The sequence below is a fragment of the Anser cygnoides genome, chromosome 5 (assembly GCF_040182565.1).
Source record: "Anser cygnoides isolate HZ-2024a breed goose chromosome 5, Taihu_goose_T2T_genome, whole genome shotgun sequence".
Taxonomy (NCBI): Eukaryota; Metazoa; Chordata; class Aves; order Anseriformes; family Anatidae; genus Anser; species Anser cygnoides.
Genome location: NC_089877.1, coordinates 59,905,936 through 59,925,218, shown reverse-complemented (window position 1 = coordinate 59,925,218; position 19,283 = coordinate 59,905,936). Strand labels below are relative to the sequence as shown.

The window sequence follows — 19,283 nt, the reverse complement described above, 5'->3', positions numbered from 1 at the left end:
GAACAGAAATAGAGTCTCTAGACTGGGACTTGCTGTGCCACCCTTCTGGGACCAGGCAGCTGGGAGTGGTACGGAGCCAACTGGGTACCACCAGCATCAGTCCGAATGTGATCTGGCCGGCATAGGCAGCTCAGCAGCTGAACTAAGGGGCCTGGCCAAAAACCAGGACGCGCTACTCCCAGCACAGCACCAGGCTAACATGGCCAGCTGCGGCCTGAGCTGAGCACGAGTCATTTTGGTGGTGGGTTTCTGTGAGATGCTCCATAAATTGCTGGTGCCTCCTAAGGTTGCTTTTCCTTCCTGCGAGCAAGAGATGAGCCTTCCCAAAGCGGCAGCCTGCTTGGTTTCAGGCACCTTCACCCTTATTTTAGAACCTCTGAAAATCTGAAGCAAACAGATTTCTAGAGAGAGTTCAGGTTTGGGATCTCTTTAAGTATCTGTCTCTTATGGCTTTTTAAAAGCCCTGCTGTCAGTGATGGGATCTGTTCGGAGGGAGCCAAGCCTGCAGGAACCTGGATGGAGATAGTATATATATATATATATATATATTCTCTCTATATAATGTGTATATATATATATAGTGTGTGTGGTGTGTGTGTGTGTGTATATATATATATATACATATATATATATATAGTGGATGTGTTGCTCTTGAGGGACCTGTGTGATGACTCTAACTACCCCAGTTCACCTGCAGGACCCTGCATGTCCATTTTTGATGGCATAGAAGTTATTATTGCAGGTATTTTGCTAGTGTCTCTATTTACTAATTCTTTATACAGCACAATTTATTGATGTTTAATTCCATAAATATGTATTTCTACTTCCTTGTTTGGCAGCCTTCAAAGAGAAGTGGTTATGAACAGAAGTCACTGATGAATGGCTTGAAAAGCAAAGCTCCATCTCCCACATCTGGGCTGGGCAATCAGGACTTTTCTCCGTCTTTCTGCCTAACCAAGGGCAGAAGGACGCCTCCAGAAAGTCGGGGCTGCTGAGCAGCTTCTGGTGCTGGCAGTCAAAAGCACTCAGCAGTGCTGCCACAGAGGTGTTTGCAGAGGCATGTTGGTCTGTGTGAGCTCAGTGTGGCTTTTTCAACATCTTTGCCCCATGTTGCCCAAAATGCTTCGAACGCTCCGCCCTCGGGCAGTCATTGGGCTGGCCTCCACGGTAGCTGAAATCAGTGGCATACTTCTCTTTATCCATTTTCTAAGCCTCCACTTAACACACTCAGATAGCTTTTGAAGCCTGGCACAATTTGTGCTCTGAAGGGAGCAGATGTTTTAGCTCCATGCAGCAAAGTTAGCCACGGAGGGATTTCCAGCATTAAAGAACTTGCTCACTCTGTCTTCATTACTTTGCCTAACCAGAGGTGTAAGACGATCATTTTAGCCTCGGTCCCTTCCACATAACATCACAGTGGACAAATTATAACAGAACATTTGTAAGAAGCAGCCTGTCAAAGTGTGTGCTGGTGTGTGCTGAAGGAGCCAGGCTGCGCTGAGCCTTGGTCTCTGCCCTGTGCTCCTGGCCCCTGTTGCTTGCACACTTTTTTTTATAGCTGGATCCTAAATTACTGGGAGAAACAGCCCTGGAGAATAAATCTTCAGCCCAGTATGCTGAATGGTGCGTGCGCAAAGCAAATGAGATGTGCATATATATTAACTTGTTTCCCTGGCTCCCAGGGCTCATTTTGGCAGAGGTAATAAGCACAGGTAAATCAATCTGCAAAGTGACATGGGTGCTTCGTCTCCCCCGGGTCTTGGCAGTGTTGGGGACTGAGCCCAGGTCTCATCCTGCATCCTTGCTGTTTGCAGGGCTTACACCGAGCCCTGTCTGGGGGTGCAAGGAGTTTGGGATGCTGGCGAGGACCAGCCCCAGGGATAAGGACAGAAGCTGCCCACCTGCCCGGGCACAGCTGCACGAGCAACCGGCGCCGTCAGACGAACAAACGAGCAAAGACATCAGCTCTCCCCTCATCTCCTGGCAGCTCCCCACTCCCAGGGCTGGGAAGCGTGCCCTCAACATGGTCCCAAACACCCACGTGGAAATGCCGCTGCTCTGCCGCTGCCAGCTTCCCATCTGGTGAGAGCCAGCCCTAATTACAACAAAAGACGAGCAGTGGGAGCGGGTTCCATCGTTCTTCAGCGATGAAAATTACGGCCTCTCCCACAGAGCCTGCCATGGAGGTTTTAGGCTGTCCTCTCTCTCTCATGCTGAGCTTTGGTCTTGCTGCCACAGCTGAGACTGCTCAGACTAAGCTCAGAGTGTCAAGGAAAAGAGGAAAGGTCAGCGATGGGTATTTTTCATCATAAAGAGGAAGCATTTCCTCCCCAGAGAGGTTGTTCATATGGACAACAAAACCTGTGGACAGCTAGGCTTGGATGCTTTACCCTCAGACTGAATCCCTTCCACTGTCTGTCACAGCCAAAATTTCCCCTCTCGCACCATGGTATTGTCACTGGACAAAGCCTGTAGGATCTGGGTCAAAGCCATTGCAGGGAACAGAAAAAAACAAACAAACAAACAAAAAAAAACACTCCCCTGATTTCCACAGGTCTTGTTCTCTGAGCTGAAGAGTGCTGAAACAGCCGTGGTTTCAAGAACATGTCACCAATGCTGTGTTTAACTGTGTCAGAAGAATCCCTGGCACCTTGGCACAGGTGCCCCCCTGGGGAATGCCACTTGTGACAAAGCTAATGATGTAAGAAACACAGAGAGGAATGCCTCCAAAGTTACTGGAACATGCCATTTCCAAGAGAAACACTGCCTCTACCCCATCCTCCCAATCTCTGTTTTTCTTTTGGCATGGAGTTAACATAGGGAATTTTGGGGAAGCAAAGTTACGCATTTACACTAATCCAAATGGGATGTTTTATGAGCAAAAGGCGACAAGCAAATACTTCTTATCCATCTAGATTAAGTATTCGCTCTTCCTCCCAGTTTGCTATGGGGTTGGGGGAGAATTAAATGCTACAAAATTTTATGGATGAGATCTGTGCCCAGCTCAGCTTGACTTATTTCCTGTTGCCTTGAGGTTAATGAGGAGGAAGGCGAAACATTGTACCTCTTGTTTCATATTCAAGCTCTCTTCTAACAACAGATCTATGTGTCACCCCCACCCCCAAGCCTCCTAAAAATAAGATTACATTTTGCTCATTAATCCCAAAAAACCATGTTCTGCTTTGGCCAGGAAACCAGGAGCTATCTTTTGTGGTGCCAGAGCTCATGAGAAGCAGCAACGCAGGAAGACAAGGTCAATAAAATGCACTTTTTATTCTGTATCAATGAAAATATAGCCACATGTAAATAAAGACGTGTGGGAAAAAAAATCAAAGTTGATCCTCCCTGAAGAAGTACAGTTCATTGTGCTAAAACCCATAATCCTTTGGGTTAGAAACAGTTGTCTGCCAATGCTTTTAAAGTGACCCACGTTTTCCTTGACGTTGAAATTCGGCAAAACAGAAAAGTGCAACGAGAAACTTGCTGCGGATTCACCCAGTTCGGCCGACTGCCCGTGGCAGTGTCGGGAAGTGACGGGGCAGCCACGTCCCACACCTTCCTCCTCGGTCAGGGCAGCATCCGCTCCGTGTGGGCTGATGTGAGGTGTCCAGCAGGGAGGGAGATGGGCCTTCCTTCATGCTGCTCGTGATTGCTTCACGGATTTCAGATATGGTAGCAGGGGTGCATTCCTTTTGTAGCTATTCAGTTTCAGATGCTCTATTATTTTTTTTCCCTCTAGGTTTTTATAAGCTTTCTGCTGTCAAAATACAGTTCGTAATTGCTTTTGTAGAAATAATCCTGAAAGGCAGAGGCATTTAAAATCCCCCCAAATCCTCAGTATATTAACAACAGCAAAAAAGAGAGCTGGGCTGTTCAAAAGTCTCGTCGGTAACATGAGTGCTGTTTGCATTGGCTAGTGTACAAAGAGCAGCAAGTAGTAACAAAAAATAATTATTATTATCCGAGCAATAACCCTTTCCCCCAATTTCTCCCTTGCAAAAAAAGAGTTTTCCCAAAATATTTCTCCCCTCAGTCCAGTGTCTGTGAATCACATACATTCAAAAGCTGCAGATACTCTGTAAAAGGAGGTTTTAAAGCCCATGATGCCCCTCTGACTAATCCTCACTCGGGAAGAAAGTCCTGCTAATTTGAACGGAGCCGTTCACACAAACCAGGAATTAGCATTGCAGGACCGGCCAGTTGGGTGCCCAAGGGTGCTGAGCGAGTCAGTGAACGCTGGGCTGGCAATGCACAGCTCCCAAGGACAGGGAAAAAAAAAACCAACACATCTTGGCCTTGTGGCTGCATTTCAGCACAGAAGGAGATGGGGAAGGCAGGTTACGGCTAGGATGGGTGCTCAGCATGGACCATGGGGTGCCTGGTGAGGCTGGGCTGGGCTGGTTTTGGGGTTCTGCCTTTTTCCCCATGTAGGTGAGTGGTGTAGCAGCTCCTGGCTCAGTTTAGTTCTCAGCTGTCATCCAAGGGGAGGGGGGGGAGCCTAGGGGAAAAGAAGCTAGGAAGAGAGTACGATGTTCTGAAGGTAGTGAGGTCCTCTGAGATGACAGTGGTTAGTTAGAAAAGTCTCCACCTGCCACCAAAGGGGAGAACAGCCTGAGCGAGCCTTACGTGGATGCTGTCACCAGACACCACCGGGGAGCCGGGGGTGCACAGAGACAAAGGAACGTGCCCACCCCTCGTCCCCCTCTCCTCCCAGTACCTATTCCCCAGATCTTTCTTCCTTTAAGAGCCTGAGATGACTAGTTGCCTAAACATGAGTGGGAACTCATAAGCATTTCAAAGGGACGGAGGAGGCAGGGGAGGAATCCTAAAATCCGTGCCAAAACTCCTGCGGCATCTCCTGGAGCTGGGAATTCGCCTTTCGAAGCCTGGTTTGGGGAGGGGGCCACACTTCATGAGATCCTACCCCTCCCCTGCATGATGCTCTGCTCCACTCCAGGTGTGGCTGGACACGAGGAAATGCACCAGGACCCAAAAGTTGAGCACTTCGGACCACTTTGAGCCAGCAGCACTGGATACGGAGGAGGCTGGGCAGGATTCAAAGCCTCCCAGCACCGGGTGCACAACCTCCTGCCTTTGTCATTGGCCCTCTCTGTGGCGGAAATAATAACTTTATTTTTATCTGGGCTTCTCCCCAGAGAGAGTTTGCACAGCTGATCTACATACCTGGCATGTGCCAGGATATTTTAGACAGTCATGAATATTGAGCAGTTAATTTGGATGGAGATTACTGACAGTTCAGACACCGAGAATTTGGATTCAAATATGTATTAATTAAAAAGTGCCCTTTCCCTGATCGGTTCAGCTGATTTTATGGCAATTTACCTAGCTGTCCCAAGCATCAAACACATCCTCTCCACTTCTGCCTGCATTTGGCATGCAGCATTTTGTAGGGCATGGAAACGTGGACCTATCTGCACTAAGCAATGGCCTGAAATGAAAATTCTGGTACCAGCAGTTCTCGGTTTTCAGAAAGCTCAGCCCACACCACAACTCCCCGCCTCAGTGCTTCAAACCTGGCTTAGAGAAATTAACAGAAAGATTTCCACTGACCTTAATAAAAATCCTTACACGGGATGCTTGAAGCCTCAAAATATTTACCTCCCAAACGAAGAGCACCATTTAGAACAGCTGCTGAGGCCACTTTACTGAGCCACTGGGCCACCGGCTGGTATTTAAGCAGGACATTAACAAATCAGCCCTGACTGCAGCTCCTATTAGCACGTTATTTCTTCTGAACACAAATAGCAAAACAGATAATTATCTCATTAGATCTGCTGGGGCAGCATAACTTATTCAATCTTCCTGTTGCTACAAGTTGACAGATAGCCCTATAATCAAGGCAAGAAAAGAAAAAGAAAAGGGTCAAGGTAGGGAGGAGGAAAAAACAAAGAAAGAAAGAGAACAAAGGAGAGCACGAGCAATATTTTTACTACCGGGATGTTTTCCTTAAAACTGTTGTGAATCCTCATCTCCACTGCACCCCTGCGAGCTGCAGGTTTCCTGTTGGCTCCCACTTCCCTTATGGGGCCCCAGATTTCTTGAAGAACAAATAACCGACCACCAGTGACAAGCGAGGAAGGGAACAAACCTGCCTACGAGAAACACCACGGTACCATCTGCAGGAACAGCTCTGAATCACTGTCAGACTAGCGGCAGGGGAAGTAGGTTGAGGTTATTTGTGGAACTTGTCTACGCTAGTGAAACAGGGCTAGCTACTCCATTTGGGGAGTCGTTCTGTGTGCGAAATTTTCTGGGAAAGCTGATTAGCCGATTCTGCACTGCACAGCAACAAAGCCTCAGCCCCCCTCCTCTGAGCACAGGGATATTATTGGGACAGTTGAAAGGTACATTTACAGAGTTGCTCTGCACTTTAACGCTAATGAGCTTTTTCATTGGTATCAATAAATTCTCCCGCTCGCATGTTTAGCGTTCCTTTGGCATGCGTTGCCAGATAAATCTTTTATTGTCTTTCTGGTAGCTTGCCCAATTCCCACAAGGCAGATTTTTAAAACCCAAATCCTGCCTTATTGCGAGCTGCTGCCTCTCCCACTCGATAAATTGAATTTACCACTTGATGGAATTATGCAGTCGGTGGCACTCGGCCCTTCTCTTAAGTCAGAAAACAAGGCTGGGAACCTATAGAGCATCAACTGGCAGTAGCAAGAGCTGGAAGGAGCCATCGCATCCTTGCACTCACAGTCCTTTCCTAAGAGCCACATCATGGAAGAACCACAAAGAACAAAAATACACTTTTGCTCTTGGTTTCAGGAGGACATTCACACATTTACGGCATTTCAAACACTGACATGCTGGTGATCCCAAAGCCATGAGATTTGAACATGCGGTGCTGTTTTTGGTGTTCAAAGGACAGGTGTAAGCTACCCATTTAGGTGAGGTTTCATCTCTGTAATTTTTAAGTACCACCAAACAGAGCTTGTTTTAATGCCAGGACTCCTAATTATACCAAAAAAAAAAAAAAAAAAAGAGAAAAGAAAAGAAAAAAGCAAAAAGAAGCTGTGTCCAAACAACATTTGATGATACAAGTGAAGGCAGCAGTAATTAATCCTGCAGGGACACCAGAGGACTAGTTAAAAGCAGAGCACAAATTTTGTTTTGCTTTAGAAAAAAAACACACCACAACACAAAAACAAACACACTTTCCATGAGAGCTTGGGTAATACACCCAATTTACAAACTGAACTGTGACCCTGGAGTAATGGTCCTGACAGCAGCCTCGAAATGCTGCTGGATTCCCAGATATCATCCCAAAAGCAGAGGGTATGGAACCACTGCTCCTCTCCTGCCCCACCAGCTGGAGGAGCTGGACGCCAGCACAAAATATATTTTTTTTTCTCTAGGAAAACCAAATGATGGTAGAGAGATGAGGTGCAACAACTCAGGAAATTCCTCTGAAACCAAGCCCAGGACAGGAAAGGGCCTGAGTGTCCTGGCGTAACACACATGGAAATGTTGAGCGGAGTCCTTGGGTCTGCTGGGGGAAATGAAGAGGACTCTTACTAGAGCTATGGGGCATCAGTTCAAAGTGCCACTGGTGCTGAACTTCACCATAGGTGTAATCGGATGAGGAAAACAGAAAATGGTCACACGTGGCAGGTGCTGGATTGACTGTGCAGCTAATGTCTCATTGGAGTTCCCCTTATCATTAAAAGGACTCAATAAAAAACACAAATGATCTAGTCCTTGCTATCCTTATGGGACACTACAATATTCAAGATAGTACAGAAGAGCCAAAAATATATACATCCAAAAAAAAAAAAGTTTCTTTAATAAAATAACGCACTGAGATGGGTAGAAGGTTTGCCCTGGTGTTCCTGATTTATTTGGGGAATTGCTGCTAAGCCGCCATTTGGAAAGGAGTTTTTGAGTAACCCTGTGAGCCATCATGGACATGCAGGAGGTTAGAGTCAAAAAAAAAAGTTTTCCAGTTAAATCTAACAGGGCCAGGTGTAAGCCTTGGAATGTGGCTGTAATATTACCCTCGGAAAACAGGGGATGAGTCTGGGAGTGGGGCTGGAGCAGCCTGCAGGGATATGCATGGGCCCAAAGATTCACTCAGACCCTATGGACAAACCCAGCCTGTTTGGGCAAAGGTGTCCACACACCGACAGTGAGAGGAGCAGACTGAACCTGGGGGGGTAAGAATAACCCCCAGATCCAGCTGCTTAGGAGAAACCCCCCCCGCCACTGCCCTTCACACGTTCGCTATAACCTTGGATGTGCATCCCTGCCAGTGCAATGCTGAAAACCAGCTCAAATGCTATTGATTTTTATGGCATTGTCAGACACTGTAATCACCTTTCTGTGGGCTGGGGAAGAGGCTGGAAGAGGGAGTGGGTGTTGCTGATGTGCCTATATTAGCCCACCGCTTCCAGAAACTGCATGGTCACCGAGACATCTTTCTCAGCCTTTGGCACCAAGTGTGGATGTTAGCTGATGCCAGTGAAGGGCTTAATTCATTTATCTGCCATAGTTTTAGACTATGCCAAATTTCTCTGGTGTCTGCTTGATAATTATCAGCTCTCAGAAACATTCTTTATCCTGAAAACTGTTAACACATTCCTCAGTATGCTATTTAAATCGAAAACCGGAAAATAATGAGACATAGCTAAGAACCTTCAACCTTCACCTCCTATTTGTGCGATTAAAACCTCCAGAAGCACCAAACGATACAACACCACAGCTCAGAAGGGACCTGTTGGCAATCCTTTGGTCCAAGCCCCTGCTCAAAGCAAGGCCAACGTCAAGGACAGGTCCATTCACTGTGATGCTGCACAGTCCAGACAACGTATGCCCCCTTCCAGCAGGGCTCTGGCAAGCCTCCACTGAATCCTCTACTTTCCCCTATGGACATCTCTCTCTATATCCACATTTAAACAAATTGCATAGCACGAATGGCCACTATATAGAGACTAGTAAACACTGACTTCAGCAGAATATTGCTACCAGTTTTGGACCCTCATTCTTTATGTCCTTTCTTCTCCCCTCCCGCTGCCCAGCTCAGAGCCAGGGCTCTGCTGCAGTCTGGGCAATCACCTGATGCCTGGTCATTCTCCACCTTGGAAGCTCTCTGCTAAAACTTTGGAAGATCTCCACCACATTTTTTCCCTTCGTTGGACATTGCCAAGCCTTGGCGTCTTTCCACAGCATGACACAGCTCAGCTATGAGACTCTTGACATCCTTGGTGTCCCGCAGGGGCCAGACATCCCAAATAGGTGGCAGCCTTTCACTGTCCAGAAGGTGATGGGCGATTCCTGTCCGTGCCTTGCCATTGTGCAAGACATCATGATTGCCATATACCTGTGGAAGCTGGGGACCCTGGACTACCATGACATGGTATTGGGGTAAGAAGTTAAAAAAATGGTCATCACAGGCTGAGAACCGAGCATCTGAGTGTCCTTAGGGAGCTGTCTTAAGCACACTTTGTTTCGGGGCTGCATGCTGAGAAATTTCAACCTTCCCTGTGATGGTCACATCTGTAGAAAGTGCTCTTGTGCTGGAAAGACGGTAAGCTGTACTTTTTCAGGGAACCTTTTTATACAAGCAGGATCAGGCTTGAGTTGTGGGTTGGATTCACTTCACTTACCCTCCAGCAGTCTACAAATCAAGTGTCTAATCTAAAGTCGTTAGTCTACAGTAAATGATGAGAGACTGACACCTCCGGAGCACAATTTATCCCATCTGCCTGAAACACCTGTCTTAAACGGGCCAGCTCTGAGTCCCCATTCCAAACGAGCAGGCATATACACGCAAGATGTGTGTACACATCCTTCGCAGGCAGGCAGAAATACGTAGTCTGACATTGCTTGGTCTGAATTGAATCTGCTCTGACTTGATAACATACTGTCATGTCACTGGGGTGGCTGAACCCAACCTAATACAAAGTCCTTTTTATAGGGCTTGTAATTATGGCTAATTGACATATTCATGGAGGACAGCCAGATACAAAGTTGGTGTACACCAATAGTCTCAGACTGTGGGCCAAGCATGCTTACATCTCCAAGCAGAAAATCATGAAATACACTTATCTTTATAGACGATAGATAGAAAAGTTTGTGAGAATATTGCCCCAGATGCCTGGTTCCACCTGCCTTGCAACAAAAGGTTGATTAACATAACATAATAAATTAATTTAATGTATTTGTTACAGCCTGGACAAGCCCTTTTTGAATGGTTATATCATTTGAGTGTTCAAAATCAATATCGGCAGATATCTTGTCCCACAGTGAAACACAAGGTCAATTTTCTGTACGATTAAATGCACCCTCAGTAAGGATGATTTTATTTTGTTTGTCATTTGTTAAGTATCACAAAGCTGATCTTTGTACAATATTCTTGATGTCAGTAAAAAAATGCCTTGCTTTTCTGCCAAAAGTAATGTGGATTTCTTGTCTCCATCCAGCAATTTGCTTTAAGAATTTACTTCATCTTGAAATACACTATAGCATATTAAAACCAATGAAAACATTTAGAGATATTGTTAACTGCTTGAAAAAATGGAGGGGGAAATTAGAAAGACTGTTCTCAGATGTGGAAATCCAGCCTGATCAAACCTTTCTTCCCTGTGGGCCCCACAGGAACGTGCTGCTCTGGCAGCACAGACACAGGTGAAGGACTGGGGCCATCTGGGAAAACTGACAGCGTCAACTTTTCTGTTTCCGTCCTTAAATTTCCTGAAGGAAATCAGTGCAGATACAGAAGTGCCAAGAAAAATGTGAACTAATGTAAACTACCGCTGTTTGATGCCCACACCTCTGGTTGCAGCTCAGGATTGGAGAGTCACGGAGCGCAGGCTACCACGAAGAGATGTTTTTCTCCAAAGGAACCCCACTTCTCTAACAAGTATGTCAGCAGCAAGACTATAAAGCACTACAGATCCTATAGACCTGAAGATATGTGTTCACAGAGAAGCTTTTGCTACAAAAAAAAAAAAAAAAAAAAAAAAGGAAGAATTGAAGAATTGAAGAAAGCCTTTAGATACAGACTTAAAAATGATAAAAAATCTGTTGAAACTCTTTTCTGCAGCAAAATGGCATTTGAATGCATTTTTTTTTAAACGGGTATCACTTTGATGCCACCTCACTTACAAAAAAAAAAAATTATTTATTTTAACAAACAATCATCTGTCCAGTTCTGACATCCAAAAAGATAGGTTTGGGTTTTCTAAATGCTCAAAATCCAAGTAAAAAAGTGTCAAGTCATCATGATATATCCCACGTCCTCCTCCTCACTCACAAATTGCATATGAAACCTTTGGCTTTTTTTTTCCTTCAGTTCAGGACGTCTTTTCCCCCAAAAGCCTCCAAGCTATTTTGTGATCACAGTATCTGTTTTCTGACCCGTGCAAATGATGATGTCTGCTTAGCGGTCTCAGTTACTTCCAGAGTGACTGCCCGTGGCTTGCAAATAGTGCAACATTAATTCTGCAGCTGCCAGTTCTCTAAAATCGTCCTGGAATCCAAAATACACTTTAAGGTCCAATATGTTCATCAGATTCAAGCTTCAGTTCACACCTGTGTAACGGGATTGCTTTCCGCATGCTGGTAAATGAAGACTGAATTTGGAGCTAGCAATGAGCCCAAACTTCAGTGCCAGCAGCATCAAGTCCCTGCAGTTGTGCTACTTCTCCAGAACAGGGAAAAGAAAAGTTGGCAAAGCTTAAGTTTGTCACTTCCAAAGTCAGCTCTGCTCTAACCCCTGTCCCGTGGCAAAGACAGAAAGATGGAAAACAGGACTTACAAATACAAAATCGGAAGAACTGAGGGATATTTCCCTTCTATATCTTCACTACAATAGTTTTTTTTTTTTTTTTTTCAGCTATTATCCTGAAGTGCTGTTCTATCTCATATAGGTAATATTACACAAAAATGCTATTCAAGGTACTCTAGTTCGCTTGCTCTGGAAAGTGTTTACTTTTCTGTACGCATTTTATTTCTATTTGTATCTTGTCCAGAAAGATAAAATCCACTTGTGTGTGGGTAAAATGCTTTGAACACACAGCGCACAAGGTAAGTGCTACGGCCGCGTTACCAGGTGTTGCAGGAACGTCTGCCCTGGCACGCAGCTCCTAAAGGAAAGGGAAGCATGCAGCCGAGAGCTCCGTCCACGCGGCACATAGCTGCTCCAGTGCTGGCTCAGCTGGAAGAGGCGCATTTGTTCCCCTATTACACTTACAGCTGTGGGTGGTTGCTTTCAGTCAAGCCTGAACTGCACCACGAGGACTCCTGCTTCTTGGACAGAGAAGGATTGCCCCAGCTGGCAGCACGCTTTATCGCATCATGCACAGCCACGAGGACAGGGGAAAGCTGAAAGTGCCCCGGTAACAACTCCATGAAACAACGTGTAATGAAATTTTGGAGGCAAAGCGCTCCACAATTGTACAAGCCGAATTTTCAGAGCAGTAGCCATCAGAGTTGATCGTGCAAATTGGGCCTCCAGCTGCACCCCCAGCACACAGATTGGGGGGGGGGGGAGCCCATCTGCAGCGCGAGTTTATCGCGTTTGTTTGCAAGATGCCATCGCACTGATCCCACTGCTGCCTGGTGCCAGGCCCCAGCTGGTCCCACTGACCTTGCGAGGGACAACACCAGCGTCAAAGCAGCACCAGGACCAGAGAGCTTGGAAACGCTGTGTTTGTTTCATGAACTTGCTATTTTACATTATTTATAGCTTTTAGCCAGTACTCATTTTAACCAGTACAGTTGCACTTGAACCGCAATAAATGTTCTGGACTTGAATAATTTTCAAGGTCAGATGAATCCCGTTACATGTTCTCACGTTGTAAGGTGGCACAAAGTTACACCTGACTGGCAAGGTGAACCTAAACAGAGATCCCTTTGCATGCCATGCAGTTCTATCTAGAATTAACATCAGTCACGGAGAAAGAAAAAAAAGTCCTTGACAAAGGCAGAGGAATGCCATTAAGGCTAAAGCTGTCCAACAGTCACCCCACCACCCTGCTGGCTCTTTTGCAGCACCACCTCACGGCACAGTCCTGCACCAAGGAACTTCACCAAGCTCCAGCCCAGACAGCCTGCAGGGCTCAGCAATCGACTGGGCAGTGGGGTAAGGTGCTGTGTGTCTGTCTGAGCCAGCGACCCCAGCCAGGCAAGAACAGTCAAATCTTCCAAAACTTGGCACTTAAGTTCTACCCACAAGGTCCGTGCATACTCCAGCAGCCTGCAGCAACCCTGCGACTCTTTAACCCCGTAACCCCTGACTCTTTCAGAGTCCCGGGGTAGGGTTTAGAGCAGGACCCCGAAGGTTTTGCTGTCCTGCAGTTTGTCCCTGCAGACCACAGCAGGGCTGCGCGCTTGCAGATTTGTATTCCTGTCAGAAGAGCAGCTGCAAAGCACAGCTGCCTAATTTGACAGCGGCAACTGCAGCTGCAGAAAGCTATAATGAGCAGGCAGCCTCACCGCCCGTCTTTGGGAAGAGTTGTCCCTTTCGGTGACTTTTTATTCTTATTTTTTCGTCTGTAATTTCCTGAAGAAAGGGACTGAAAGAGAGGCAGAAACAGGCCCGAAAGGAACAGCAAATTGGAAAGATCACTGTCTTCTCTCCACGAACAGACACAACAGAAGCAATGACTTCTTTGGCTTTCTTGTGATCTTTTGGGAATTTATGGGATTGGATTTCACAGTAGGAGATACAATCACCCTAAGATGCAGGTTACTAATTGCCACTACTACAAATGTTGCTGTTTTTGTTGTTGTTTGATTTTTATTTTTATTTTTTGGTTTCTGAGGAATTTATTTAGTTTAGCTTAGCTTCCTAATATGAAATGAAATGTCTGGCATTGGTGTCTGGTAAGGATACCCACTAATTAAAAACATGCCTTTTGTTTACCTGATTGATAGCGATGCCTTGTTGTACACGTATGTTTTACTCAAGGCACTTTTGAAGACACGGGACCTTGATGCAAGAGGCCATTGATGTGTGGTGGGGAGATCCTTCTCTGAAGGAGCCAGTGAACTCTGCTGTGCCAGCCTCCAGCTGTACCGGCAGCGGCTCTAAAGCCACAATGGCCATTTCTGCCGTGAGAAACGTGTGCCTGGATTCTCACTCGCTGCAAATGGAGAAGTGAATAACCCACCACACTCAAGTGCAGACCCAGGCTGTGTCCAAAATCTCAGCTTCCAAGAGCAGAAGAATCAGGGGCCCATGCAAAAGCCTGTCTTGCTGCAGCCCTGCAGAGCCATCGTGAGGGACAACACACCAGCCCAGCTGCTGGAGGTGGGATCGTGGTTCAGGAGGGGGAGATGCTGATGGGAGCCAGCCAAGAGGAGGGCCAGAGCACCTGACACAGACCTAAGGGCCTTAATGTGCCCAGCAACTGATGGCGTGGGCACTGGGAGCTGGCACTCGGATCACAACACCCCAGCCACTGAAACCTTCAACGCGTCCAAGGTGTGAACAGCAGGCAGTGCCCAAGGAAGGACTTCATCTCCACAAAACACTCTCCCACCCAAACATCACCATCCAATGCCTCAGGCTAAAGGGAAATTCACCATCACCAGCTTCACATCCTGACTGGTAATTTTCTCTTTCTCAAAGGTAGTTTCAGACTGATAAACAGCCTCAGAAAAGAGTGGAGGGGGATTAACTGCAGCCTTTTAACTTCAGCCTTCCAAATCTGCTCACACGGCTCCGGAGGAGCTGAAGCACAATTGCTCTCTCCCTTGCTCAGATCTCGTGCAAAGTTTTTCTGCCAGGGGCAATGGGGGGGACAGCCAGAGAGCAACCTCAGCTCTACAAAAAACGGGACATCCTAATGAAGATACTGACAGAAGCGGACACTATTGCTAAGTGCTGCAAAGAGATTCTGCATAATGTCACGCTAACAGTTCAGTAAAAATGTCATCCGTAAAAAGGAGGCTTTCGAGAAAGACATTACCCCCAAATACACAGCGCGTGCAGCTGAGAGATGTTCTGTTTGTTTCATTTCGTTACATAAATCATCGCTACTATGTCTTACTTACGATGTTAAAAGAGCAGGAGGATACTTGAAAGAAAAGGCTGTGCATGCACAACACCCACACAAATCAATTCCAGTGATCTACCCCAGCACCCAACACGGTGCCCTTCCCTGGCGACTGAGCTGAGCCCTCCCTTCAAGAGGAGTGGGGGAATTTATCACCAAATATACAGTATATTGTAATGGAATGATACGAGGAAACAGTACTACTTGGAGTCTGAACGTGTCGACCACGTCATGTTAACCTACTGTCTAACGCGGCAGAAGACAGTGAGGAAGTAAAAGCTCAATTCACCCAGCCTGAGATCAAAACTGTCATGGCAATATTGGCAGGTTAGACCCTGATTCTTTAAATAGTACATTGCCTTTGTTAAACAAAAGTCATTCTTTTATTACATAATAGAGATTATAAATAAATGTAAAGTGTGCATGCAGTCAACTGCATATTATACAAGCAATATCTATGTTAATAATTGTTTTCTTTGGCAGGCCAGAATCCAGCTGGACATGCAAATATTTACATATCAAAATCCTTGGTGTGTTCAAGTCATATTGGATGCAAGTGAAAATATATATGTATATATATTTACCTTATACACACACATATATATGTATAAAGGTATATATACACCTCTGCATATATACTGTATACATATATACACATAGGTATATGCTAAAAGTGGATTTCATCTTTTTCTGATTCAGGTGATGCAGGCCTTGAAACGCTAAAAATATCCTGGCAGGGTATCTGGGGGGGCCGCTGGGGTGATAAATGAGACTTGGGGGAAGAGACCTGGGGTACGTTCTTTTCAGACAATATTTTTAAAATTTCTGCCACCTGCTTCTCAAGGGCAGCCATCCTGCTGCTTAGCAGCTGGATATCTTCTTTGAGTTCGTGCTTGACTTCCTGCAGCGTGGTTTGTAAGGCCTGCTCAGGAATAGGGTAGAAAGGATGCCTAGCATCAGCCTGAATGGGGCTGTGCTCCAGGGGGCTGCGAGTCTCACCAGCTTTATCCAAGCGAAGGTCACTTTTTGTTATTCCACTGTCACAAGAGTCTGTTTTCCTCAGTGGGTTTTTATTTACACCGTTCTCCGCGTCGTTGCACTTGGGGTCCTCCGAGAGCAGCCCCATCGACTCAGCCTTTGTGACGTTATTCCAGTCTTCCTTCTTCTCCTCGTGGGTCCCCATCGTGTTCTTCAGCCGAAGCCACCCTTTCCCGTTCCCGTTTTTCATCCGCATGGGGCTGTTCACTTTGAGACATTTTTGGTCTCCATTTCCATTGGGCTTGAGCTCCATCGCATCCCTGTTGTTCTGCTTCACAGCCTCGCTGGTTTTCACGTAAGCCAGGGATGTCTGGATGGGGGTGATCTGAGACACGGTGACCACACTGGTGCCCGTGATGGAGGCCCCGTTCTGCATGCTCCGGCTTTCCACCTGAAGCTGGTTCCTTTCCGGGTCGATGTGGGTTGAGCCTTGATTACGCATCTCCTTTTGCTGTTTGAATTTCTGGAAGAGTTTCCGCACGGGGTGGTCCACAGGGATGCTCAGCGTCACCTCGTTCTTCTGGCGCAGGCGCTCCTCTTCCTCCTTCTTGACATCGCTGATTTTCCGGAAGATGATCTAAGGGGGATAAGTCCAAAACAGTCAATCACAGGACATCAAATACAACAGTACGGCAAATGTTACTGAAGGATGGGGAAACAGAAAGGTCCCTAAGGGCAATCAGGCATTTCTCCCTCCTCTCTGTCACAGTTTCTGACAGTGAATTCAAATGGAACTGAACACAGCATTGTAACCTCTGATATATGCCACTGCATAAACGGTGTACATACATACATACGTACACACGCTTTTTTAAAGGTATAGATTAAGTGTTTTTCACCTGTGTTTTTGATGCAGAAGACATAGCCCTGAAGAACTAAAATTACCCCGACAATGCCAGAAAGAAAGAAACTGAACAAAGAGAAGAAAGCAAGCGAGCAAGAACCCAAACACAGTGATACGCACCTACCCATTACACTCATAGCTGCTCCTTTGCTATCTTTAGTACAGATCAAAAGGAAACAGCAATTCAGCAAAGACTGCATGGCTTTAAGTTTAACTCAATGCACACACCCTTCCAGAGGCTGGAAAATCCAAATGCGTGCACTACATTTTAGCTCTGCTTATTGTTGTAGAGGTGGCTGGAGGGTGCAATTACGTTCCCCGTGTGCCGTGTCGTGTGGCTTCACACAGCAGCACAACAGTTTTTATGTCTAATATGTGGAGGAAGGCATTTGGTGCTGCAGTTATTTCACCCTTCAGAATCTCTCTGTAGCAAAAGGAATTCGAGCCTCAAGCTGTGGAAGGATCCGCAGAATTAAAACCTTTCTGTTGATTTTATGCATGTAACTCCCAAATAATCTTTGGTCCTTTTTTAAAAAACGTTTTATTCCATTTTCTTGAATGTGGGACTGAGGCAGGATAGGATAACTCTCTGTGTCTCTGGATGATGGTACTAAATTGAAAAGGAGCACATGATAAGATGCAAATACGGGCTGTGTAGGGACAGTGTTGGTAACAAAAGTAAAAGAAAGCCCCTGCAATACACAAACAAAACGCTGTGACAGTCAGATGTGGATTTTGAAGTATCCGTTTGAGTACCCATATTTCAGTATCGATTTTCTTTAAGAGAGGCTTCTCACACCTGTCCACATTTGCAAAGAAATAGTTGCTTTCAAGTCTCACATCTTCAGAAGCTGGCAGAGGAGTGTGGCTACATCTCCTTCTCCGCATGAATTTGGGATGAGCTGGACTTCAAAGCTTCATTAGAGAGCTTTCAAATGCCCTAAGTAATATTCTTGTGTGCTGCTGATAGATTCAGCTGCTTATAATAATTTGGAAAGTTAACGTGTTTATTAGAAGCCCAGTTTAAAAAAAAAAAAAGCAGGAAAACATGGAAGATACTTTCATCTGACTCTCTGACCTAGATGCAGCAACACGTACACTCATTTGGCAGCTCCTCTTCATTAGTGCCTACCCTCATGGAGCAACTCTCTCGGGCAAGCCACAGGGGACAGCAAAGAAATGCATGAGAAGTTGCCCTTGATTCGAAAAAGTAAGTAATTAGATTGAGTTGAAGCCACATTTTCTAAATGAAGGTTCGGAAGGTGGGTTGCATTGCTTTGTTTGTGCCTTCCTCTCCCTGGAGGGCATTGTGGCACCTCTGGCAGATGACAAGGCTGTGTCCCCAAGCCGTGTCCTGGGGAAGACGCTCGGTTCCCCTGCTGGTCTCCCATCCTACAGTGCTCCTCTGTGCCAGGCCAACGTGCTTGGGTCCTTGGAAACATCTAGGGGGGGGAAAACATCCTCTACCCAATTTTTCCCTGCTCTGTGGCCATGGCCGTGTTTCATACTTTGAGCAACCTCCTCTCCCCAGCCAGCTCGTGCCCAGCTGGAGGTGGCTGGAGGCGGCCAGGGATGCTGCAGGGCTGGCAGCTGCCTGCAGCCTGGCCGTGCTCCCATGTCCCACACACCAGTGAACACACGGTCAGGAGAGCATCGAGGTAACTTCGATAACTTCCACCCTGCCAGCTGTTTGTAAAGACCAGAGTGATAACAACAAAACCCACAGCAGTGGTTTTTAATTTCCTCTCCAAATGCTTGCATTTCACTGAAAACTATCCTCATCTCCCTTTCTTTTCCCCCAGCCGACTCTTGTTTTTTCATTTCTCCCTTTCCTCCTCTCTGTTCAAAACGTCTCTATCCAGAGGCTATCTCCCTGCACAGAATATAATTGCCCGTGACTGCTGCTGCTGCCTTCTGCAAAAGAAAAGCCAAGACTTTGCTAATTTGACACAGTCTGTACTTCACACTCCTGAAATGGGCCCTTCTGAAAGCCAGGAAATTGCTATGTTTTTCTGTGCCAGAGCCTCACCCCAGAACCACTGAGCTGGATGTCACTTGGATTAGATGAGCCCAGAGGCACGGGGGTCCGCAGCCCAGCGCTGCAGCCCCTCAGCACCGGGGAAGCTAAATGCATCCGTGTCATGGGGGCGGGTGGCTGAGGTGACACCCTGCTGTCACCTCCTTCAGCCTCTTCTAGGACCAAGGGGGGGAGCCTGGCAGAGCTCTTTGGTAAATCTTTTCTTCTTTCTCTGCTTGCGATAGCAATTGCTACACCCTGGAACGATACCAGCAGCCCCTTTGAAGAAGCCAGCCTGCTGAACTCTGCAGCAGCCCAGGGACTGGGTGATCCTGGGGTTAGCTGGGACTCGTGAGCTCAG

General features: G+C 46.4%; 1 protein-coding gene across 1 annotated transcript in view; it reads right to left on the bottom strand.

Moving 5' to 3' along the window:
• Window positions 1-14,645: 14,645 nt before the first annotated feature.
• The window catches only part of KCNH5 (potassium voltage-gated channel subfamily H member 5), a 154,157-nt gene continuing 149,519 nt past the window's right edge, over window positions 14,646-19,283 (bottom strand). Inside the window, exon 11 of the mRNA XM_013183072.3 lies at window positions 14,646-16,638. Within this exon, the coding sequence (XP_013038526.2) occupies window positions 15,691-16,638 (948 nt within the window). The 3' untranslated portion in view covers window positions 14,646-15,690. The remainder of the gene's footprint in view (window positions 16,639-19,283) is intronic.